Source organism: Carcharodon carcharias, chromosome 21, assembly GCF_017639515.1.
Source record: "Carcharodon carcharias isolate sCarCar2 chromosome 21, sCarCar2.pri, whole genome shotgun sequence".
NCBI lineage: Eukaryota > Metazoa > Chordata > Chondrichthyes > Lamniformes > Lamnidae > Carcharodon > Carcharodon carcharias.
This window is the reverse complement of record NC_054487.1, coordinates 8259918-8286344: the sequence shown is the minus strand read 5'-3', so window position 1 is coordinate 8286344 and position 26427 is coordinate 8259918. Positions and strand designations below refer to the sequence as shown.

The 26427-nt window shown below is 42.4% G+C and overlaps 1 protein-coding gene across 4 annotated transcripts in view; it reads right to left on the bottom strand.

Annotated features, from left to right (window-relative positions):
* Positions 1 to 26427, bottom strand: part of prickle1b (prickle homolog 1b) — a 197758-nt gene that overhangs the window by 34870 nt on the left and 136461 nt on the right. The window contains exons 1-2 of one of the 4 annotated variants that reach the window (XM_041216208.1): positions 22903 to 22947; positions 5065 to 5249 (exon numbers count right to left, since the gene is read on the bottom strand). In XM_041216208.1, the coding sequence (XP_041072142.1) occupies positions 5065 to 5196 (132 nt within the window). In that variant the 5' untranslated portion in view covers positions 5197 to 5249; positions 22903 to 22947. Of the gene's footprint in view, positions 1 to 5064; positions 5250 to 21512; positions 21532 to 21969; positions 22083 to 22902; positions 22948 to 26427 lie in introns of those variants that run through there. The other 3 variants (XM_041216206.1, XM_041216209.1, XM_041216207.1) reach the window with 3 other exon arrangements.

Below are 26427 nucleotides of genomic sequence, written 5' to 3'. Positions count from 1 at the left end.
ACATTTAAGGGGATATTTCAAAATACTCAGAATATGTATATTCCTACCATAAAGTAAAACTCGAAGGGGAGGACCCACCATCTGTGCTTTTCTAAAGAAGTTAAGTAAAGCATCAAACTTAAGGAAAAAGCATATAACTGCACAAAGATGAGTGGCAGGTCAGATAATTGGTCAGAATACAAAGAACGGCAGAGAATGACTGAAAGGTTAATCAGGAGAAAGAAATTAGATTACAAGAAGAAGCTAAAAGAACGGCAGAGAATGACTGAAAGGTTAATCAGGAGAAAGAAATTAGATTACAAGAAGAAGTTAGCTAGAAATGTAAAAGCGAATGGTATGAGTTTCTACGGGCATTTGAAAAGGAAAAGAGTAATTAAAGTGAGCATTGGGCCTCCAGAGAGCGAGACAGGGGAGTTACTAGTAGATAATAAGGAAATGGTGGAAGTAATGAACAAATATTTTGCTTCTGTCTTCATTATAGAGGATACAAAAAAAATTCCAGTAATAGCTATAAATCAGGAAGTGGGAGGGAGGAAATTGGAGCAATTACAATCACTAGGAAGTGGTACTGAGCAAACTGATGGAGCTGCGGGCTGACAAGTCTCCAGGTCCTGATTGACTTCATCCTAGGGTCTTAAAAGAGGTGGTTAATGAGGTAGTAGATGCGCTGGTGTTAATTTTCCAGAATTTGCTAGATTCTGGAAAGGTTCCACCAGACTGAAAAGTAGCAAATATAACCCCTCTGTTCAAGAAAGGAAGGAGGCAGAAAACAGGAAGCTATAGACTAGTTAGCTTGATGTCTGTTGTGGGGAAGGTGTTAGAATCCATCATTAAGGAGGCTTCAGCTGGACACTTAGAAAAACTCAGGTAATCGGGAAGATTCAACAAGGTTTTGTGAAAGGGAAATCATGTTTAACCAATATATTGGAGTTCTTTGAAGAAGTAACATGGGCTGTTGATAAAGGGGAGACGTAGATGCACTGTACTTGGATTTCTTAAAGGCATTTGGTAAGGTGTCACATCCAAGCTTATTGAAGAAAATATAAGCTCATGGTGTAGGTGGTAACATATTAGCGTGGATAGAAGATTGTCTGGCTAGCAGAAAACAGAGAGTTTGTATAAATGGGTCTTTTTTGATTGGTAGGTTATGTCAAGTGGAGTCCCGCAGGGGTCTGTGCTGGGACCTCAACGTTTTAACAATTTATATGAATGACTTAGATGAGGGAAGTGAAGGCATGGTAGCTAAATTTGCAGATGACACAAAGATAGGTAGGTAAGTAGGTTGTGAAGAGGACATGAGGAGGTTGCAGAAGGGTATAGATAGGTTGAGTGAGGGGGCAAAAATCTGGCAGATGGAGTGTAATGTGGGAAAATGTCAAGTTGTTCACTTTGGCAGGAAGAATAAAAAAGCAGAGTATTATTTAATTGAAGAACAAACGCAGAATTCCAAAGTGGAGGGATCTAGGTGTTCTAGTGCATGAGTCACAAAAAGTTAGTATGCAGATACAGCAAGTAATTAAGAAGGCTAATGGAATGCTATCCTTTATTACAGGAGGAATTTAACTTAAAAGGAAGGATGATAAGCTTCAGTTATACAGGGCATTGCTGAGACCGCATCTCGAATACTGTGTGCAGTTTGGTCTCCTTATTTAAGGAAGGATGTAAATGTATTGGAGGCAGTTTAGAGGACGTTTATGAACATATCAACATACGAAATAGGAGCAGAAGTAGGTCATTCAGCCTCTTGAGCTTGCTCCACCATTCAATAAGATCATGGCTGATCTGTTTGTGCTTCGAATTCTACATTCCCATCTACCCCCCAATAAGCTTTAATTTCCTGGCCTAACAAGAATCATCTACCTCTGCCTTAAAAATATTCAATGACCCCTATCTTCACTGCCTTCGGAGGCAGGGAGTTCCAAAGTTGCACAACCCTCTGAGGGAAAAAAATTTCTCCTCCTCTCTGTCCTAAGTTATTAAAATAGTGACCCTCAGTTCTGGATTCACTCACAAGAAGAAACATCCTTTCCATGTCTACTTATCAGTACCGTTCAGGATCTTATATGCTTTCATCACTAGATTGATAGCTGGAATGAACGGGTTGACTTATGAGGAAAGGTTGGACAGATTGGGCTTGTTTCCACTGGAGTTTAGATGAGTGAGGGGTGATTTGATTGAAGAATATAAGATCCTGAACGGCCTTGACAAGGTGGATGTGGAAAGGATGTTTCCTCTTGCAGGTGAGTCCAGAGCTAGGGGGCGCTGTTTTACAATTGGGGTCACCTTTTTAGGATAGAGATACGGAGAAATTTTTGTTCTCAGAGGATTGTGCGACTTTGGATTTCTCTGCCTCAGAAGCAGTGAAGGTGGCGTCATTAAATGTTTTTAAGGCGGAGGTGAATAGATTCTTGTTAGGCAAGGGAATCAAAGGTTATGGGGGTAGATGGGAATGTGGAATTCAAAACGCACTCAGATCAGCCATGATCTTATTGAATGGTAGAGCAGGCCTGAGGGGCTACATGGCCTCCTCCTGTCCCTATTTCTTATGTTTGTAAGATGCGGGTGAATGTCAGTGGTGGCTTGTTGATGGGGACATCAGGAGGAGACTCGAGAGAAGGATATGTGCACCTGGAAGGTTTGTTGGTCTGAGGGGTGATACTGGGGATGGCAGATTGAGGGGACTTGCAATTGAATTTGCTATACCACTTACCATTCCTGCTTTGATCAGGCCATTATACCTCTTTTGGCACTGTATCTTGGAGCAAGACTCCACACTCCTTCTGCCGGCCTCCTCGGCCACATCCTGCTGGTTCTCTGAGGCTTCCTTATTCCTCCTCTAAGCAGGGGAATAGAATTTCCCTCCTGGCCATTCCAGCTTGCAGCACCGGGCATGCATTTTAGTAGCGCTGCCTTTCCATGTTGACAGCCCATCTGTCAAGTTTTGACACCTGGACAGGACTTCCATTCTAACCCTCCCAGGGTCCCTTTAAATAGTTGAGCTGAGACAGAGCGATGCAGGTTGCCATCATGATTGCCTGCTGTGGAGTGGTCTGATAGTTAAAATTCAGCCCTCAGGCTTTCACCAGAAGTAATACTTCATGACCACGAACTGAACCATGTCCTTTTGAACATCAGTCCATGAACTGAATACTACCAGTTTATCCAAATAAAATAAGGCAGATGATTTAGAGTGGTGTTTATGTCTATCATATTAAAATGGTAACTATTAGGCTTTGAAAAAACAGACAAAAGACTGGGAATGATGTCATTCTACTTCTTAAACAGTACTATTTGCAGTTTGTGTATTAAAGTTATTTTGCAATGTAGTTAACTGAAAAGTATCCATAAAATGCATGATAGAACCTTGAATAGGTGAGTGAGGCCTGATAATGCAACTCTCAGATAACCTGTGACACTATCGTAATATTGACATTTCATGGCTGCAGTTTGAGCTCGCCAGTGGAAATCTGCGAATCATGAAACGCTTAAAAAATCCAGCAAACCTGCTCAAGAACAGCTAAATCCATTGTTGACCTACCAACTAAAAATCTTCAAAACATGTGCCCAATCTTCAACTGCTGTACTGCTCTGCAATGAGCTGTTATCTGTGCTTGTATATTTGATTAAGATTTTTAAAGAAGCTTAGTTAAACTATGTGAGTCCTTTTCCTGACAGGAAAGCATCAATCTCATTTATGTGCTTAGGATTTTATAAGATTACATGTCTGTGACAATAACATGTTTTTCCTTCCAAGCATCTTATTAAGTGTCACTTGTGCAGTGCGATTTAATTAAATGGCAAGGCAAGACTCTGAAAGGTTCATCGTGCAGTTTTCAGATGGGGCATGTCAACATACATTGTCGTTCAGAAACTGTCAGGTTGTAAAGGGGACTTGCATCTAAAACAATCACCCATTTTCAAAAGCTGCACCTGTACAATTCATCAAAAATTCAACAGTGCCTCATTCTTCAAAGTTCATGCCCGATTATTGAACAATAAATTACTTTCAGAAAAGGTTAACTGTGCGCGGTGCTTTTCAGTCTACTTCAACACCCTGTCTTTTCACATAAAGCATTCGCTTGAAACATTCCTTTAACAGAAGCCATTCGTTCCATACAGATTAAGGGAAAACCAATGGGTTATTTGAGGTGCCAGTTTTCAAGGTGGGAAGTGATGACTTTACTTCACTGGGTACAAACACTGTCCTTTCATTTATTCAGTAGGTTTTAAAAGTATAATTTCCAACGCAATATACCATGATATTTTTAGCCCAGCTATTGTGAGAGAGCAGCAACACATAATAAAACAATTGCCAGCCTTTGCGCTAAACAGTGGGCACAGCAGGATAGTGTTGTAAGGGTGGAATCAAAGTTGTTATTTTGAAATATTATTTTCTTGGGCCTTTTATAATTATATATGTGATGCATCAGAAATGTATCAAGCTAATTTTATAATGTTTTAACACTTCCCAAGAGATTCTAGCTATTACTCTTAATTATGGCAAATGGCCACGCTTTAAAAATGCAGAGTGTCTTTTAAAATGTTAATGATGATTATGGTTGCTTTTTTAAAAAAAGTCTTAGAACAATTAAGTTGTTAAGAGTGGCTCAGTTATCTCTTGTGTTACAGTGTTGATACTTCCCATTTACATTCAAAGCCCTCCTCTAACTGCACGCTTTTGCCTATTCCCTCCTTGCCTACTGAATAGAGCATCTATCGTCAGCATGCTTTGTGTTGGGGAAATAAATAACATGATATTGAGTTCTCTCCCATCAGACAAAGTAGAATAACAATAGTAGGTGGGGATGTGCTATGCACAAGCATTTGGGTTGGACCAGTATTGCTTCCCTGAAAGGAAGGCAGCATTGAGCTGAAGATGAAGTCTTAAATAAGGGATTTAAAGATAAACTATTTAAGGAGATGGTTTGTGGGGGGAGGAAGAGGATTTTTTTTTAGATTGGATTCATCCAGAGGCTCTCTCTCACCTCCTGATCTACCCACATTATCGAATGGCCCTTCCAAAAATTATATTTGATGTATGTGAGAAAGATCAGGCTGGCCTACCTGTTCTGGCTTTAGACCGGGTGGAACCCATGCATACTCTTCCAAAACACAGCCAGAATCATCATCCGAGGTTGAGCTGCGCTGAAATCCGAAAGTCAGCTTGCTAACTTTTTGCTCCATTTCTAAAGCCATGATGATACTGAGATGCGATCCAGTGGGCAGCTGCGATTCAGCAAACAATGATTCTGTGAAGACATAAAACACATGCAGGTTGTAGGTTAAGTCCGTGAAATATATAGAATTGATGGGATGCAAACAGCAATGATTCATCTGTTGAGCAGAAATGGGGCACTAGTTGAATATATCTAGATTTATATATGGTAATAAATATATGCATTTACTCTGGAGTAAATCCAAGTATTAAAATTTAGGTTAAAAATGAACTCCTGCTTGTCAAAATATAAATGTATTGCTTTATGTAGTGGTGAACTATACAGCATTAACAATTGAATTTTTTTTTTTAGAAACCCATGGGTAGTAGTCCCGGTCACATTGTGGAGTTATTTGGCAACATTTTTTTTTTAAAAAGTTTGTGTCTATCTCTTGGACTAAGTTTTACCAGCTCTCCTCTCTCTCACATTGTTGCTCAGCACCTACTCCATTCTTCCTCTGTGATGTACCTTGGGACCTTTTTATATGTTAAGGGCTCTATATAAAATACAAGTTGTTGTCATCAGCAAACCAGGATTAGTAGAGCATAAACCAATCAGAAATCTATATCTAGCATATTAATATGTCAGTGCAGTTAGCTCCAGTGAGTTGACAGACCTGCACAATATTGTAATAAAGGCATCAATCTATTTGTTTTAAAATGGTTTAATGACTGTTAACATAGCAGAGGAAACTCATGCAAACGTATTAATATGCTCCTTACTAATATTGCCCAGTGTGATTTCAATTCAGAAACCTTTCTGCGTACCTAACAAGCAACAAGCTTTCATTTGTGAGGCTTTTGTAATTGGTACAATTCACTCCAGATGAACTATATTTATTAGCCATAAAATGTACCAAATGGGGGAAGAAACTGGTTTGAGTTGCATTTTGATAATGGTGAACATGTGCACAAACCTCAACTTAATTGCCCTTTGGGCATCTGTGCTTGCAAATGAAATGGCCAAAAATGCTATGTTCAGCAAAACAAACAATTCATGCTGCCTTACCATTTTAGTCACCCATATAATAATAATGTTGCGGAAAAGGTATAAAAAAACTATACAGCAACTGTCAGGGTGGCTCAGAAATTCAATGAGTGCTTTTCTCTTCCATTTCAATGGCGAGGAAGGCAGGCTGGTGATACAGAAGCCAAGCTATTACATCTGTGTCTGTCAGCAGCCATAATGAGAAGGCACAACTGGCTAATTTCTGCAGGAACTGGCTAATTTCTGCAGGATAGCTGTCCTTTTTGCATTCAACGATGGCTGTGTTTGATTTGGCACTAACATTTTTTTTTGTCAAAGAATGCCTACTGACTTTATCCAAACACGTTTCACATCGTTGCCCTTACTGTTAATGAGGTATCTGAGATCAATTCCCTTGCTTAATTTGATGCAAACTCGAGCAGAATATTTTTAAGATGTGAATTTTTACTCCAAGGTTAGGTAGATTCATTGTGTAGCTAACTGATCGTTCCCTTCTGCACTAAGACCTGGTGCAAAAGGTTAGGCTGGATTTATAAATCAAATCAGTTATCACATGATGATGGTGGTTGTAACCTTCTGACATATCAGCAGATTTGGATTCACTCAGGGGAATAAGCATTTTCCTTAGAATGTTTGTGATTGTCATTCTCACAGTTCACGCTGTGAAGTAAATCTCTCCTCAGTTTCTTTTTTTAAATGCTCAGCAAAAATGGGTTCACGTGTTCCTACAAGTTGATCTCCGGGCTGATGTAGCTTCCCCTAAGTACCTGAAACACGTGAATATTTTATCTGCTTGGGAACGATGCAGGACTGCCCACCACTTGCCACTCTCTGCTAGTGGCTTTAAGGTCGGAAAGCCATTTAAGCTGACTAAATGCGTTGCTGCACTTGGCTCTTGCAAAGCGAAGGATGTCTCACCCAATTTAAATTTAAGAGGACACCAAGGTTAAGTATAACACACTCAGATGAAAATTCCCTGTATCCCGCTTCAGCATCACCCCTTAATAGAAACATTGGGCAGAATTTTCCTGTCGGCGGATGGGCACGATTGGTGGGTTCGGAAGCGGCCGGGGAAGGAACTGCCAACCGTAATCGCCCCCCCCCCAACCGCGATTTCACGCTGAAATGCTCAGCACTGCGGGGGTGTGGGGGAGGGTGGAGTGTGGGCGCAGGTGAACGCGGAATGAAAGCTCCCTGAAGGCAGAAAATGCCCCAGGGAGCTGAAGACTTCAAAAGTATGAAATAAAGATTTTAAAATCAGAACAAAACTGTCCAAGCATCACAGTCACCTAACAAGTACATTATAAAAATTCTGTCCATAGGTTTTTTAAAGTTTAGTAACGGAAACCTCATCCCACCCTTGTATGAGGTTTCTTGAAAAACGCCAAGTCCGCCTGGCCAATTTGCCCATCTGCCAACCATGTGGTTGGACGGACCGCAAAAACATTGGGGGCAACTGCAACTTTAATGGGCCTAATTACCCTCTTAATTGTTAGTGGGCAAGTTTCCGACTTTTGCACCCGCCTGCTGACTGAAAAGTCGCCCCCAGCATGGGATGACGTTGAGATGCTCGCCGGACGAGAGGGTCGGGCACATGCCTGCACGCTGACCAGAAAATTCAGTCCACGGAGAAACATCCTCACCCTTTCCCAACTAAAAACAGAAAATTCTTGAAATACTCAGCAGGTCTGGCAGTATATGTGGAGAAAAATACACAGGTAATGTTGCAGGATCATGACCTTTCATCAGGAGTCATCATCAAATTAGCAGTATGACAGGTTTCAATATATAACTTTGGTTTGGAATGTTTACTTTGTGTTTTATTTTTACATTGTGACCAAGCCGACATTGTGATGGCCAGAGAGAGAGGGAAGGGAAGGTGTTGGACTGTGGATGACTGGGAAATTGGGGTTGTATTTATTGTCAAATAGATGGTTTGCTCACATGTAGTCCATTCAGAAAGGTGCCTGAGGGTTGCTTCCTCCTTTCCTCCTTCTACTCCTCAGCTGCTCGGTGGTGGTGAAAGGTGAGGTTGTGCAGCCTGCAGTACACCATGACCCACACTGCCACAGGCAGCAGAGCTCCTCTCGAGTGGTCCAGACAGCAGAAGCATTGTTTGTCAAGCCAGTGGTCTGCTCTATCATGTATTTTATGGCAGCATGGCCTTCACTGAGTGCAGGCTGCATATGTGTGTATGGGTTGTGCACTGGAGTCATCAGCCATGTTGCCTGTGGATAGCCACATCACCCAGTGACATAAATAAAAACAGAAAATGCTACGAAAACTCAGCATGTCTGGTAGCATCTGTGGAGAGAGAAACAGAATTAATGTTTCGAGTCCATATGATTCTTCCTCTGGATTGAAGAAGGGTTATATGGACTTGAAACATTAACTCTGTCTCTCTCTCTCCACAGATGCTGCCAGACCTGCTGAGTTTTTCCAGCACTTTTTGTTTATATTTCAGATTTCCAAAATTTGCTTTTATTCAGCTAGTGGCTTGCTGTGATGGCTCCAATGCAGGCGATGCAGTGGTCTGCCGCAGAATAAAGGCATCATGACTGTGGCTAGGATATCAGGCATTGACCTGCATGATTTGGTGTCTATGGTCACATGCCAGCTGGACTTTGAGAAAGTGGAGTCCCTTTTAGTTGTGGTCTCGGGCAGAGTTGACATGCAGTGCCTGCAAAGCAATATATGTGCAATCAAAGGTGCGTGCACTATGGAGCAGCATGTAATGCTAGTGAAACCATGTGCTTGCTCCAGCTGCTCCTCTCTTCTTAAGAGAGAATTAAATGTAGTTAGCCCTCATTGACGTCGATATGCACTTCTGGTCACGATCGCAAAGGATATGTGATTTCACGCTGGCTGGCCAATTAACTGGCGGACAGTGTGAAACACGCACTGAGAGAGGCTCAGCGCTGCCAGGGGTGGGGGGAAACGGGAAGAGGGCGGCCGCCAAGACAAGTGAGGGTGCGGGCGGACGGTTTACAACAACCGCTGTGGAGCTGCCTCAGGGAGCTGCCGTATTGTTCAAAGAATATTTACGCACAAAAAAATGCCACAAGCTATCTCCAATGCAAATACAAACAACTGACTGCAGTGCTCATAGCTCCTCAACCTTCAAACATCTTCTGGGCATTTTACCCCGCCCTGGATTGAGAATGATGCATAAACCTGAAGGCTGATTGGCCCATGAGCCAAGCATAGAAGAGCACGGGCCACCAAAAATTCTGGTCGATTGGGGCTTTAATCGGCTTAATTGGAACATTGATTCTTGACAGGCGTGCTTCCAACTCCCGCGCATGCTCGCCGACTGCGATATGGCACGACATCGCTATGACATTGGGATGCCCGCCCGACATTTTCTTGCGCGATGTCATGCTAGTTTGAGTCAGCGCGCATCCAACCATAGCACGTAAAATTATCTAGGGAGTGGCTAAACTACGCAGAGATGAAAAGAGTTTCGGGTTCCATCCTCTGCCCATATTGAGTTAGCTGATCTCAGCAAGGTCAATGACCTTGCTATCCAGGGATATGGAGAGGAAAATAGGCCAAGTATTCTCGGTGCTTATTGGCGTCCAGCAATACCCTGCAGGGAGCGGTCAAATGTAGATGCCAGATGAGAGACAGAATTGAGCTTAGCTGTGATGTTTCTTATTTGAATAGCTAGCACATTTATTGTTGAGGTGCACATGTCAAGAACAGCCAACAAATTGAGATAACCAAAACTATGATGAACTTTCACATATGCTGGCAGTCAGTGCTTCAGGCTAAAGAGTACAGGAGACAATTTCTTGTAACAGGGGTTATTGCTAATAGATGGAGCATGTGAAGCTGAACTATCTTCAGAATACGCCAAGCATAAGTATTTAACTCAGGATTCTATACATATTTTTCCAAGAATACAAATAATAGGAAAGATTCCAGAATTATGCAGCTTGGCTTTATTAATAACATTGCCCAATCAAAAAAGAGATGTCTTCGAGTGACGATATCCCTTTTCTCAGGGTTGCAGGTCTTGACCTAGCCAATTCATAAATAAGCAAAGTTTATCAATCAATGGCTGGCACGCAAGAAGTAACAGAAGCAGCTGTAAAAACGACCTCCGACAGAACAGGGCCTTTGTTTGTTTTTGAGTAAAGCGAGGTAGTTTATAGGGGAAAAATAAAATAAAAGTCCTGTTTTTGTAGGTTACACAAGATTAACTTTCGGAGTGTCAGCTGCATTCAGCAGCTATTTGTTCAGTTAATGAAGCCTTCCTCACTTAATTGCTTGACAGAGCTTTTACTTAACCACCTATCAATAATTAACAATCCCTTTCCAAGTGACCACAGAACTTTCCTGTTCAGCTAAATGCAACAACTTGTGTTCTTCATAACAGCCAGGGTTATCTCACTCTCAGATTTTAAACGATGGCAGACTGGTGATGTAATTAGATAAAAAGAAAGAAGTGACATTTATATGGCGCCTTTCACAATCTAAAAATGCCGCAAAAGCATTTTACAGCCAATTAAGTACTTTTCAAGTTCAGTTACTGTTGTAGTGTCGGAAACACAGCAGCCAATTTACACACAGCAAAGTTCCACCAGTTGCAATTTGGTTTATTGGTCAAAGGGTGTTGGCCAGGACACTTTAAGCAATGTAGTTGCTTGTAATATACCAACGTTTCACAGTGCTAAATGTCATTATTTAACAGGAAATATAGCACAAATTCTGGCTTTTTGAGTTTGCCCATTCCGTTAATACAAAGGCAAAGAATAAGGCTAAATCATGCCCAGTTACAGTTAATTTGGGATGCAATCCACAGAATATTGTGCAAGTCAAATTTATTAAAACCAGTTTTCTGTGATAATCTATGCTTTGCAGTCAGCAATCCAGAAATTCAGTAGTGAATATTAAAGAAACATTGAGAACTTGGGAGTTAATTGAGCTTTCAGTGCAGTCTTATACTAATTCACTTCACTCGGAAATAGGACTCACTGCATTTCCTGTATGATCTTTAGCTAGATCTATCAATTGGCTCACCTCAAAAAGCCAGAACTAAATGGAAGAATTAATCAAAAAAGTTCTTCACTTATTAAAGTGGCTCCAGTGTTTTGGTATTCAGTAAATGTGAAATTGCAGTTGAAATGAGCTCTGAATCCTGTGGTCAGCACTGAATTGCAACAAGAGGTCAGCCACTGACACATAAGCATTCTCTCTTGTCCAACCCCTGCCGTTTATCCCTTGTTCTGTATGGTGGCAAATTGTTTAACAACTTCCCCTTTGTAAAACTTCTCGTTAACATGACTTTGGGGAATTCAAGATGCATATCAGATGTGTCCACCCACAATGCACCACAGGGAGGATTGAGCAGGTGACTGGAATGACAGCCTGAACTCATATGTTTAATAAGGTTTGAGAAATAGCGGTCAAATACTGACCAACAATGGTGTTCAGCAATTGAATTGGCAAGAAACTTGTTTCACCATCAAAAGTGCTTAAAGTGGCCACTTCCTGCATCCCCCCTCAACCCTACCGCCTCCCCCCAACTCCTCAGACAGTTTGCATTTGACAAAAAATGTTCGCTCAATAAGATTTGCCCGTTTGGCTTCTCAGACCACACTGGAAAATCCAGTCAGAGCCAAGAGGGACATCATGATTTACAGGGTTTAACTCAACAGAATGAATCAGCTGACTCCAAAAATGCTCCTCCAAACACTGGACACCTGCCAACAGATCTCATGTTACCATCACATTGTGTTCAATGCTGAACATGAATATGCTTATAGGCTAAACCTTGCCCGGTTCTTCAATAATGCCTAACTTTATTAAAGTAAAGTGATTTAGGAAACAATTTTCAATGAGCATAAAACTCATAGCGCATGCAATTACTTTCAAATTTGAATACACAAAACTGCATTGTTTCTTTTTAATATGCCAGAACAAAATGTCTTTTCAACAGGAAAAAAAAATTGCCTAAATATTCCTTCTGATCTAAAAGTGCTGGCTAAGGCTGGGACACAATTATTCATGGACCAAACTCAAATGGCTGTTTATCACAGGCATCTGGATAGTCAAGTGATCACTTGCATCTGGTGAAATGCCGACAAGTTATTTGACCATGGCTGGCACTACACTTGGGCGCAATCCCGTCGTCACCTGATGTGCTTTCCAGGAGGATAGCAATCAGGAACTTAAACACTGGCCAACTATTACAGTCTGACTCCCACCCTTGGCCAGAAAACAGCCATAACTCAGCACAAACCTGTGATTGAACTGGTTGACCAGTATGTTTCCGTGTTACAATTGGTTCACCCGCTAGGTCTTCTGAGGGAAGCAATCATAGGTTTTCATAAAAATAGATAAATGAAGAGTTTAAGGGCAAGCAGAAACAAGGTTCACAAGAGTTCACATAACTGACCCAGCACTGAAGCTGTGTTAATGAAATTGGACTTAAGGTTAGTACATCAAATCTGATGCACATATTGTTGAACAGAGATGTCTAGCATAATACTGCTTAAAGAAGGTTAATTTGATAAGACATATTCTGAGCATTGTATTGTTTGCATTATTTGCAATTTTTGTCGTTTGAAGTATTGATCCCCTCATTTTGAAAATACTTTCTAGCCACACCTCAGTTCACCACCTTGGCTGGTGGGGCTGCTGATCACTGAGTACTGGCTGGCCTCCCATTGGCTCTGCAGTGCCAGGAGCCTGCCTGCCATCCCTTTTTGGACGCCAAACTTGCTCCCTGGCCTTTAATGGCCTGGAGAATGGAAAATTGCTGTGGGCAAAGCACACCATGAAGGGTCAGGGCCTGGAACTTGCCCCATTTCCAGTTTCCACACCTGATTGAAAATCCAGCCCCACATCTTCAGACCCAGAGATCGTAGCATAGTAGCAATGTCACTGGACTAGTAATCCAGAGGGCCAGGCTAATATTCTTGGGACACGGGTTCAAATCCCACCACGAGCTGCTGGCGCAATTTGAATTCAATGAATAACTTCTAGAATTGAATGCTAGCCTCACTAATAGTGAAATTATCATCGATTGTCATTAAAAACCCATTGGATTCACTAATGTCCTTTAGTGAAGGAAATCAGCTGTCCTTCCTTGTCTGGCCGACATGTTACAGAATGTGGTTGATTCTTAACTGCCCTTTGAAATGATCCGGCAAGCCATTTAGTTCAAGGGCAATTAGTGATGAGCAACAAATGCTGGCCTTGCCTGCAACACCCACATCCCATGAAAGAATAAAGAAAAAAAGCATGATCTGTGACACTGAGGTCCTATCATTTTGAAGATGCCCTCAGCCTGTTCCTACCAGCCTTGTTGGCTGATATCAATATCAATAGTGTTATCCCCATCACACCCACACCCTGACTTATGACAATTCAAAATGCTTAAGAGAAAGATGGCGTTCAATCTGGAATAGTGAAAAAAATGTGATTTGAAAGCAAATAGCAGGAAGGGAGAGCATCATACATTCTGCAATTTGTGTTGACACGATATTGATGTCAGCCACTGAGAAAAAGGAGCTGTGAATCGACACATTTTGCCAGAAATGCAAACATTTAACACTAAAAAATGCAGGTACATCATCACTGAACTCCTTTTTTTAAATTGCCTGAGTTGCCTCAAAACAATGGAGTGACTGCAGCTGAACTATGTATGATCTACCATGCTGTGAGGCATCAACGGTCCTATTGGGGTATGGACTGCAGCGTAAAAGTTGTTAAAGAAACCAATGGTGACTCCTCTGTGGCGGAAGACCTGATGTGTGGGAAAACAAAGGTGAAAACACTGAGCAAGAACGTTCTAGCACCATATTCCTTACAGAAGCACTTGGATTACATTGAAGTAAAAGATCTTTGTTTCTCTTTGGTAGCTGATGCCTCAGAAAAAGGGTACAACAGAATGTTTTCTCTTAGGGTTATGGTTGTTGGAGGTCAATCATCTCAGTTCCAGGACATCACTGCAGGAGTTCCTCAGGGTGGTGTCCTAGGCCCAACCATCTTCAGCTGTTTCATCAATGACCTTCCTTCCATCATAAGGTCAGAAGTGGGGATGTTTGCTAATAATTGTACAATGTTCAGCAACATTTGCCAATCTTCAGATACTGAAGCAGTCCATGTCCATTTGCAGCAAGACCTGGATATCTTTCAAGTTTGGACTTGTATGGGACAAGCGACATTTGTGCCACACAAGTGCCAGGCAGTGACCATCTCCAACAAGAGAGAATCTAACCACCTAACTTAGGTTGGCAGGGAGATGGGAACCCGAGAGGGAGCTCAGGTTGGAGGGAAGCAAAATAGGTAACAGGAAGTAGAAAAGTGAAATGAAAAGGCAGACAAAGCAAAGGCAAGGCAACAAATAGGGTGGCAGTGCCCTTAACTGTGTCTTTCTAATGTTATTCTGCATTCTAAATGAATACATGCAGTATTTGCAACAAAGTAGATGATTTGAAGGCACAAATAGAGGTAAATAGGTATGAATCAATTGCCATTATGGAGAGATGGTTACCAGGTGACTAAAACTGGGAATTAAATATTCATCTGTATTCATCATTTAGGAAGGATGAGCAAAAAGGTAAATGAGGTGGAGTAGTGCTGTTAATAAGGGGCGGGGCAAAACCAATACATTAGTAAAAGAGGATCTTAGATTGAAGGATGAAAATGTTGAATCAGTTTGGGTGGAGCTAAGAAACAGCAGGGGGCAGCAGACACTGGTGGGAGTTGTTTATAGGCCACCAAACTAGTGGTAATGAAGGGCATGGTATATATCAGGAAATTACAGCTGCATCTGACATGGGAAATACAGTAATAATGGGTGATATCAGTTTATATATAGACTGGGCAAACATATAGTACTAACACTGTGGAGGATGAATTCCTGGAATATATAAGAGATGGGTTTCTAGAATAGTACACTGAAGAACTAATTAGCAATCAGGCTGTTTTAGATTTACTATTTTGTTAAAAGAATTGGATAATTAATAACCTGTTGTAAGGAGCCTTTAGGAAATAGTGACCATAATATGATGGAATTTTATGTTAGGTTTAAAGCTGAACAAAGAAAACTATGAAGGGTCTGAGGGGCAAGTTGGTTATGGGGGATTGGGAAAATACATTAAATGAATTGATGGAATACAGGCAGTGGCTAGTATTTAAAGAAGTATTACATGGTCTACCATAAATATACAACCCTCTAAGCCAAAAAAAAACCCAACAGGAAAGGTTATTGAAGGAAATAAGCTAAATATTGCATTAGATCAAATGAAGTGGCTCATGGCCTTGCCAGAAAAGGTGGTAAGCCCAGTGATTGAGAACGATTTAGACTCCAGCAAAGGAGAGCCAAGAAACAGATAAAGAAATGGAAAACGAATGTGAATGCAAGCTAGCGAGAAACATAAAGTGAACTGTAAAAGCTTCTTTAGGGGCGTAACGAGGAAAAGATTTGCAAGGACCAAATGTGAGCCCATTACACGCGGGGACAGGAGAATTTATAATGAAGAATAGCAAAATGGTGGAGAAAATAAACAATTACTTTATGTCTGTCTTCATGGAGGAAAATACAGAAAATCTCCCAGAAATACTAGAGAACCAATGGGCTTGTGGAGCTAAGTAGCTAAAAGAAATTGGTATTAATAAAGAGTACTCAAAAAATTAATTGGATTGAAATTTGATAAATCCCCTGGACCAGATGAGCTACATCCCAGATTGTTGAATGTGGTGGCTACAGATATAACGGATGCTTTGGTGGTTATCTTTCAAAATTCTATAGATTCTGGAAAGGTTCCTGCAGACTGGAAAGTAGCAAATGTAACTGCACTATTTAGGAAGGGAGGAAGAGGGATAATGGAGAACTACAGACATGTTAGTTTGACGTCAGTAGTAGGGAAAATGTTAGATTCTATTATAAGGGACATGATAACTGGACATTTGGAAATAATATGATTGGGCAGAGTCAGTATGGATTGATGAAAGGGAAACCATGTTTGACAAATCTGTTGGGAGTTTTTTTGAGGATGTTACTTGTAGCATTGGTAAAGGAGAGCCAGTGGATGCAGTTTATTTGGATTTTCAGTCAGATTTTGATAAAGTTCCACACAGGAGGTTAGTAATCAAAATTAGAGTAAATGGGATTGGAGGTAATATACTAGTGTGGATTGAGATTTCGTTAACAGACAGAAAACAGGGAGTAGGAATAAATGGGTCGTTCTCAGGATGGCAGACTGTTACTCGTGGGCTACCGCAAAGATCAGTGCTGAGGCCACAGCTGTTCATAATCTACATCGATGATTCGGATGTGGAGACCAAATGTAATATTTCCAAAATTTGCTGATGACACAAAACTAGGTAGAAATGTAAATTGTGAGGAGGATGCAAGGAGGCCTCAGGGGGATTCAGACAGGCTAGGAGAATGGACAAGAAAATGTTGGGCAACATTTTCTCCCCGTCGGGGGTGGGGGGGGTGGGGGGGGGGTAGTGCGAGAGCGGGCCGGGTGGATGGGCTTCTGATTGGCGCCCCTGCCATTTTACATGGGGGCGGGGGGGGGGGCAATTAAGGCCCGCCCAGCGTGACATCCACCAGGAAGCATTACGTGCTCCCTGTACGGGTGTGAGGGATTCCCTGAGCCGGAGTGTGCTCTTTCGTGCATGCGTACAGAAGAGCGCACAGATCTCCCTGAGGCTAAGTGCTGCCTCAGGGAGATCGGCTCACATTTTAAACTTTAAATAAAGCTGAGAAAAAATTTACCTGCCATGTCCCCTCATGTGACACTGTCACACGAGTTGGGACATGTCTGTAACTTTTATATTAAAATATTGAGAGATTTTTAAATCCTCATGAAACCTCATCCTGCCCTTAAGGTTGGACAGGCAGGTCCATTAATGACTTCAACTACTTTGTTAATGGCCCTAGTGGGCCTTTGACAGGTTGGCGGGCACGCAGCCGACTTGGGTGTGTACCTGCCGAACTGGAAGTCTGAATGACGCGACGTGACATCAGGTCACACGCCCGATGTCACCCCGCGTCATTTTACGTGTTGGCGAGTGGGCCCCCCACCTGTTCGCCAACTGGAAGATACAGCCCATGGCAAATGGAATATAATGTGAATAAGTGTGAAGCTATCCACAATGTTAGAAAAAAACAAAGGTACAGCATTTCTTAAATGGTGAGATGTTGGGAAATGTTGATGTCCAAAGGGACCTGGGTGTCCTTGTTCATGAGTCGCTGAAAGCTAGCATGCAGGTGTAGCAAACGATTAGGAAGAGAAATGGTATGTTGGCCTTCATTGCAGAGGGATTTGAGTGCAGGAGTAAAGATGTCTTGCTGCTGTTGTGTAGAGTCTTGGTGAGGCTGTACCTATAGTATTGTGTATTGTTTTGGTTTCCTTATCTAAGGAAGGATATACTTGCTATAGAGGGAGTGCAAAGGCGATTCACCAGACTAATTGCTGGGATTGTCTTATGAGGCTAGATTGAAGAAACTGGTCTGTATTCTCTAGAGTTTCGAAGAATGAAACGCACAAAATTTTTACAAGGAATGACAGGGTAGATGTAGATAGGATGTTCCCCCTGGCTGGCGAGTCTAGAACCAGAAGACACAGTCTCAGAATAAGGGGAAGGCATTTTAAGGCTGAGGCAAGGAGGAATTTCTTCACTCAGAGGGTGGTGAATCTTTGGAATTCTTTACCCTAGAGGACTTTGGAAGCTCAATCATTAGGCATGTTCAAAACAGAAATCGATAGATTTCTGGATGTTAATAGTATCAAGGGATATGGGGTTAGTGGGGAAAATTAGCACGGAGATAGATGATCAGCCAAGATCTGCTTGAATGGTGGAGCAGGCTTGACGGGCTGAATGGTCCACTTGATGTTCCTATCTCCCCTTGATATTCAGTGGCATTACCATTGCGGAATCCCCCTCTACCAACATCCTGAGGATTACCATTGAGCAGAAGCTGAACGGGAGCATCCATATAAATACTGGCCAGAATTTTCCAGCCCCTCATGCCGTCGGGATCTTCCAGTACCGCCGATGTAAATGGCGATTTCAATGGCTCGATGGGAACCTGTTGCCACTCTAGTTATAAGATTCGTTCAGAGGCTGTGAATCCTGTGACAGGTAACACACCTCCTGACTCCTCAAAGCCTGTCCACCATCTGCAAGGCACATGTCAGGAGTGTGATGGAATACTCTCCACTTGTCTGGATGAGTGCAGCTCCAACAACACTCAAGAAGCTGGACATCATTCAGGAGAAAGCAGCCCACTTGATTGGCACCACATCCACAAACATTCACTCCCTCCACCACCAATGCACAATGGCAGCAATGTGTCCCATCTAGAAGATGCACTGCAGCAACTCACCAAGGCTCCTTTGACAGCGCCGCCCAAACCCACGACCTCTACCGTCTAGAAGAACAGCAGCAGCAACTGCATGCGAACGCCACCATCTGGAAGTTCCCCTCAAAGCCACACACAATCCTGACTTGGAAATATATTGCCGATCCTTCACTGTTGCTGGGTCAAAATCCTGGAGCTCCCTCCCTAGCAGCACTGTGGGTGTACCTACCCCACATGGACTGCAGCGGTTCAAGAAGGCAGCTCAGGAATGTCTTCTCAAGGGCAATTAGGAATGGGAAATAAATACTGGCCTAGCCAGCGACACCCACATCCCATGAAAGAAAGAAAAAATATAAATGGTGAAACAGCATCAAGGGTCATAAATCTCTGATTCAGAAAAATAAAATTGCTGATATTCCAATATAGTCTTTTAGCCAATAGGACTTTCCAGTTGTAATATTTTTGTTGGCTTTGTAACAGTAACAGAAATGGGAATGTGTTTTCTTATGGTTGTGGACCAGCCAACACAAAAACATTCATTGTATTCAGATAGTTTTATTTGAATGGGTTCATGGAACTAAAATTTTCAGATGGATAGTACAGTTTTTACACTATTCGGAGTCCTCTTTTTTTCAGACTGTAAGGCAGTGTCAGCAGGAAACCTTGTTCCAATACCCACAGGCGCTCAGGTTACACTCTCTCACCTGTTGGCTCCTGAACAACATATTCCTTTGTTGCACTTTACGAACTCGGCTTCAAACAGGTTTCAGTAGGGACACTTGATAGGTATTTGAGAAGCCAACAGGACAGTGTGATAGTTAACAAATTCAGGCTTTAGCATAAGTGTGAGGAAACCCTTGGCAACGATCACCTCATAACAGTAAGTGCTAAAGTCCTTGGCTATTTTGAAGAATAAATAAATACTTACTCTATGAACTATATTATTTATTAAGTGTATAATATATTTTGCTGCACATTTACCTGGACAATGGGGAAAAAGTCTTTGTTAGTTTGGATAGTGTGAGTTTGCATTTCTGGAGTTTGCATTTCTGAAGTGAAATCAGATAGCTAGACAATTGTTTTGGTTCACTGAAGTCACATTTAAATGAAACTTGTCAAGTGACTGGCTTTTTATAGGCCTAGTGACAGATTAATTAATATGTTCTTGGGCATGCCTTAAATATAATGCAACTTACATCATCATGTATGTTCCTTCCACAAACAATCTACTGTATCCAGACACTTCCCACGCCATTTACTTACCATCTTACTTGTAAGATTTACTCCTTAATCTTCAGAAAGCAAAATTAAAAATACTGGTAGACAAATGCATGGTATGGAGGGTGATGCATTTCTTTTGATAATTGTTTTTGAAAGGCACATTGGTGTAAAAATTACACATCTCCAGGCTTGGTTTAACACCAGTGCAAATTCAGGCATGTTTAACCTGATGATAGACTGAAGACTGAGCCAGCTTTCTTACATCGGAAGCCCTTCAATTTCACTGCAGTCCCCTTAACCTAGGATGGGCAAGAGGTTCTTTGCTCTTGATCAGCAATTTTGGTTGCTAGTACTTATGATTGGATGTCAAATGAAGACACATTCTGGTTCAGCTGTGATGTCTCTGACAGTCAAATGGTTTTTGTCAATGCTCACACATGAATAATGGCTCCACCTGCATATGGTACAGCAGGGTGGTTCAGCAACCACGAAACGGCAAGCCAGCAAGGGTTAGTGTCTTTAGGAGAGAAGTTGAAAAATCGGGAAGCCGGATACACAAGACTTGCAAAAAAATGATAAATATTAAACAGTATACTTAGGCTGAAGAGTTGCCCTTGCAAGCACACTCACTTTTACAGATACTCAGGTCCCATGTGGAAACAACTAACTTTCTGCGCTTTAATATTATTGACAAAATAACAGACGAGTGCAGCTCCAACAACATTCAAGAAGCTTGACAAAGCAGCCTGCTTGATTGGCACCCCACCCACAAACATTCACCCTCTCCACCGACAATGCACAGCGGTAGCAGTGTGTACCATTTACAAGATACACTACAGGAACTCACCAAGCCTCCTCTGACAGAACCTTCCAAGCCCACAACCTCTATCATCTAGAAGGACAAGGGCAGCAGATGCATGGGAGTGCCACCACCTGCAAGTTCCCTTCCAAGCCACTCACCATCCTGACTTGGAAATATATCGCCCTTCCTTCACTGTTGTTGGGTCAAAATCCTGGAACTCCCTCTCTACACCACTTGGACTGCAGTGGTTCAAGAAGGCAGCTACCACCTTCTCAAGGGCAGTTAGGGATGGGCAATAAATGCTGACGTAGCCAGCGATGCCCACATCCCATAAAATGAGTTAAAAAAACAAATTTGGTATATGAAAGGAGAAATTATTAGAAATTGAAATTTAACTTGGATCATTGTCTGTCTCTTAAGTGCAAGTCTGCACAGAATTACATAAGTACATGCGGTACACATACAGCTACTATGTTTACATGGCTTTTGGATACCTGTACTTTTTTTTCAGAAAGGCAGGTTTGACTTTTTAGCTTGCACAAAACAGCTTAAAATAGCATCAGTTTAAAGTCCTTTATTTGCATAACCAGGCAATACTACACTTTTGCTCTTGCTGAATTGCTTACTTTATGACTCCTCCATTCAGTGGAAAAGATTTCTGAGCTCTTGCTTGTTAGATAAGCAGCTACAAAATTCTAACTGACAGCCCATAAATGCTACGAATTTTCTGTTCTTGTCCAAAGCCCCAGAGTAGAAACCCTAGAAGTGCATATGAGGGGTGGTGCCTCACACTGCCAGCTGAACTCCTTCCTTAAACTTCTAATTTCAAGGCCAAATCTCTGCCAATACTTAGTCATGAGTGCAGTCTAGTCTTACAACAGACCACCTGGCAAGTCAGCTGGGTGCCTATGCCCAGCGACTCTTGCTGACACTAAGCGAACATGCAGCAACTCACCCAGTGGCAAGTTAGTTCAGTTTAAAACCAACAAAACCGTCTCCCAGTAAGCAGCAGACCGCCCCTTCAGCTGAGAAAGTGAGCAGAATAACCCAAGGAGCGGAAGGCAAGTATCGGCTGGATGCCCCCCCCCCCACCGCCCCCCCACACCCCTTCTGCACTCACACTATCTGCCAATCTCCCTGTCATTACCAACATGCAATTAAGCAGAGAATCAGCTCTGTGCACAATTAAAGCACCTCTGAGGAAAGGCAGTTGCAGTTCTTCCACAGACTGACAACATGAGTTTTCAGAGAATCTCTCCTTTCAAAAGCTACAAAGCATTATTTCAGAATTAAGCAACTTTTGACAACCAGTACAAATTCTTGCATCCATTCAGCACAGAACTTTATAAAAGGTATTGCCGTCATTTTGCATATCTGCTACTAAAAGCCAAAGGAAGAATTTGCAATCTTACCTTCAGAGGCAGTGAAGCATTCCTTCTGTGACTAACTATTTACAGCTGAAAGACCACTGAATAGTCCCCCCTTTCTTCCTGTTAAGTCCTGTGATTTGCTGAGCGAGCAGCAAGCAGCCTTCACACTGAAAGACTGAGCAGCTGACTCCCCTGCGCAGAATATGATCCACTCTCTGCTTGCTCGGTAACTGCTGAAATATCCATATTCATGCTGTCACCAGCCTACCAGCCCCTTAAATGAAGGCGTCGGGAAAACACACCGGGGAAGAAAAAAAGCCCAGCAAACCCCAGATGGCAACCAGCATTATCAACTTCCTTTGGGCTCCAGCACATGCAGTGAACCTTACACCACTCCCTCTGAGCCACAATAACATGAAGAGAGACCCTTCCAACCCACATCAAACACACCGGGGACACTTATAAAACCTATCGCAGGACATTTGAAGAGAAACTTTTCCTGTTCCTAGTACCGCAGAATATTTGTATTCCTCTTCCAGCAACTGATAAGTCTCCACACAAAGCCTTTCCAGTGATGTTCCATTCCTTTACTTGCAGTCAATTATATTTCAATTTGATCTACAAGATAAGACTTACTTAGTCTTCCTGATGCTTTTTTAATGCTGAAACTGCTTTTTATGAAAATAAATCTGCCCTGTCTTTTAAATATACTGCAGATTCATATATTGCACACACATATAAAACAATATCAATTTACCAGCATTAATGCCTTTAATCCCTGCTAACTCTGTAATGCCTTTAACCCTGTAATCATGTTTAAACCCCAAGCACAATCCTGTGACATAGCACTGAGTCAGTGATCACAAATGCTGTAAAAACAGCAATGCACATACCGTAGTAAAAGCCAAATTCTTTTACTGGTTTACAAGGACTTCTCAGAATAGCTGCCCAGGCTGTGGGCCTGGTGTGTCTTACCTCATTCCTTGAAGAATGTTTCCCTTATCCTTATCTGCTCCTGAACACTGGTTGCTGATGACTCAGGGACTGTTTATGAGATACTATGGAGAGACAAAGACTGCAGAAACTAAAGTAAACTTCCTTCTGTTACTGACAGCCTTTCCACACACATACACACACACACACACACACATACACACACACACACACACACACAAAGACTGAATGAATGTCTATCCACGACCCTCTGTAATCATCTTACTTCACAATTAACAGTGATGTCAGCAAGTCTGTAGCATTGTGCCAGAATAATTTAACATGTCTCCACAGATGCTGAAGAGGTCATTAACACATGAATTCTTGCAACTCGTTTCCTAAACAGGCGTTTTCTTTCTCTCTCTCTCTCCCCCTTACCATCTCCCAAAGTTTAGATAGCTAATGTTATGCTAGTATGTAAAATGTTGACTGCAGGGTAGAAGTGTACTGTGTGGGTAATCAGAGGTGTTAATAGCTAATTTATTATAGGGATACCAATTCAATTGTACAATATAATGGAAACCAGGCCTTTCATTAGGAGTTTTAAGTACAAATCATTATGATTTCTTTCTTGTAATACAGCAGGACAGCTCCAGGCAGCAATTCCCTCTTTATAACGCCAGCTGTGTGATTGCCCAGAGATTTTAATAGAAACGGTGTTCCACAGTCATTTCAGGCACCAGAAGGCATCATTTCCCTGATTCAGGTCTAGCAGGACTGAAACATAAGACCCATCATTTCCACGGCTAGTATATCGGATGCCACCGCTTCTGTTCTGTGTGGAAAACGGAGGATTTCCATTTGCCAAATAAAAAAATATGACTGAGTCAGATTCCTCTCTTTTAAACAGAGGCGGCTCACTACACCCAAGAAAACCTGCTGTTCTGCTTTTTTCAGGATAACATAATTCAGGCCTTTTTTATAACATATACGAGCGCAGCCGACGATGGGGAGTTATGTAGTTGCTGTTGACCACGCTATTTTAAGCATAAAAGTTTTACCAGGTGTTACCAAGTGATTAGTTGGCATCAGTCTGTTGATAGCAGCTCAGTGCAAACCTCCGATTTCAAACAGTGACCCCAGTGTTTGATGATAAGATTAGCAAAGAGCAAATCACTCTCTTCCATTCAGATGGAGACTCGCGAGAGACTTGCATCATACTAGTAAATCCAGGCACTTCTAGGACTTTTTTATGACTGAAAGCAAGACTATTGGTACAGCACAGATTCACCAGAATGATACCAAGGTTTAAAGGATTAAATTATGAGGACACGTTTTTTTAAATGTCCTTTACATTCCCTTAAATCTGGAAGATTGAGGGGTGATGTCATCAAGATGGTTACAAAATGATAAAAGGATACAAGTAACCTATTTCCTCTGGTAGGAGAATCCGAAACAAAAGGGAATAATCTTAAAATTGGAACCAGGCCATTCAGAAACACAATCAGGAAGATGTTTTTTAACAAACAGCTGTTGAAATCTGGAACTTTGTCCCCCCAAAATGTTGTTAGTGCTGGGTCATTTGGAATGCTCAAAACTGAAATCGGTAAAATTTTGTGGATAGTAAGAGAGATTGAGCAATGGCAGGTAATTAGAGTTCAGGTATAGATCATCCATGATTTTATTGAATGAGGGAGCAGCCTTGAGGAGCTGAATGAACTGCTCCTGTTCCTATGGGCTGGACTTAATACAGCTCATCGCAGAGGGAACCATGGCTGCCAGGTCCGCTGACTTGTGGCAGAGGCTCCTTGGCAGTCTCCTGGTGCCGGAAAAACCTCCCCCGATTAAGTTGGAGGCTGGAAGGGACTGGTGTGGAATTCCTGGCAGCCGAAGGCAGAATATCCATTAAGCTCAATCGAGACTTATTATCCCTGAGCTCACTGCAATATAATGGTGACGGGACCTTCCACACCTTCAGAGAGCAAACACGGCAAAACCTGGCCAGTTTGCCAGCAGCCCCCCAGGTGGTGGGGGAAGGGGTGGTGGTGGGGGGTCCCACGCTAAAATGCACTTTGTGTCCTTGCCTCAGACACCCAATGTCCTCCCTCCATACTCTAACATCCTTTTTTTTTTATTCATTTATGGAATGTGGATGTCACTGGCTGGGCCAGCATTTATTGTCCATCCCTAGTTGCCCTTGAGAAGGTGGTGTTGAGCTGCCTTCTTGAACCGCTGCAGTCCATGTGGTGTAGGTATACCCACAGTGCTGTTAGGGAGGGAGTTCCAGGATTTTGACCCAGTGACAGTGAAGGAACAACGATATATTTCCAAGTCAGAATAGTGAGTGACTTGGAGGGGAACTTCCAGGTGGTGGTGTTCCCATGTGTCTGCTGCCCTTGTACTTCTAGATGGTTGTGATCATGGGTTTTGGAAGGTACTGTCTAAGGAGCTTTGGCAAATTCCTGCAATGCATCTTGTAGATGGTACACACTGCTGCTACTGGGCATCGGTGGTGGAGGGAGTGAATGTTTGTAGATGTGGTGCCAATCAAGTGGGCTGCTTTGTCCTGGATGGTGTCAAGCTTCTTGAATGTTGTGAGAGCTGCACTCATTCAGACAAATGGGGAGTATTCCATCACACTCCTGACATGTGCATTGTAGATGGTGGACAAGCTTTGGGGAGTCAGGAGGTGGGTTAGTCTCCACAAGATTCCTAGACTCTGACCTGCTCTTGTAGCCACAATTTTGATATGGGTAGTCCAGTTCAGTTTCTGGTCAATGGTAACCCCAGGATGTTGATAGTGGGGGATTCAGTGATGACAATGCCATTGAACGTCAAGGGGCAATGGTTAGAATCTCTCTTGTTGGAGATGGTCATTGCGTCTCACATTCATTTACCTATGGCCTGGGCTCCCTCCACGATCCTGGGCCTCGGTGTAGTGCTGCCAGCAGTACCCGCTGGATTAGGCAGCATAAGGAACTACCGGCTTCTGATTGACTGGTAGCTCTTGGCAAACAGGACTCCAGCTGCTGGGGATCTCAATCACAGGGATGGCCCAACAGTGGCCAATTAAGTGTCTGAAAGGCATTTGATTGTATCATGTCTCCCCCTACAGTACTGACGGAGGGTCCCCACCAGTTCTTTGACTGATGGGTGAACCCCTGTCACCCTGACAAAATCCTAGCCCACGTACTTGAAAATCTCACAGCCAGATGGACCATAGTAAGAGCAAATGCCTTTACACTTGTTATGAGTGTTGCCAACTGCAGGTGGCAGACTTCCTTTTGTTAACTGCACCTTGGGATATGTTTGGTGGAAATGACTACACCCTAATTCCAAATGCAGCCTCAGTTTAAGGCTGCCTGTTGCGCAAAAGCCACTGTAAAGGACTGTTTCCTGAATATTTACACTCTGACCGTCCATACTGTGGAGAGTGGTGTCCATCATTGAATGTTAAAGGTGAGGAATGCAGCATAATGGAAACCACTCTGCCCAGACAGTAAACCGAAGGGTGAGGTTGAGACAGGGAACAGAAGATGGTTGGAAGGAAAAGACATTACTTGCTTG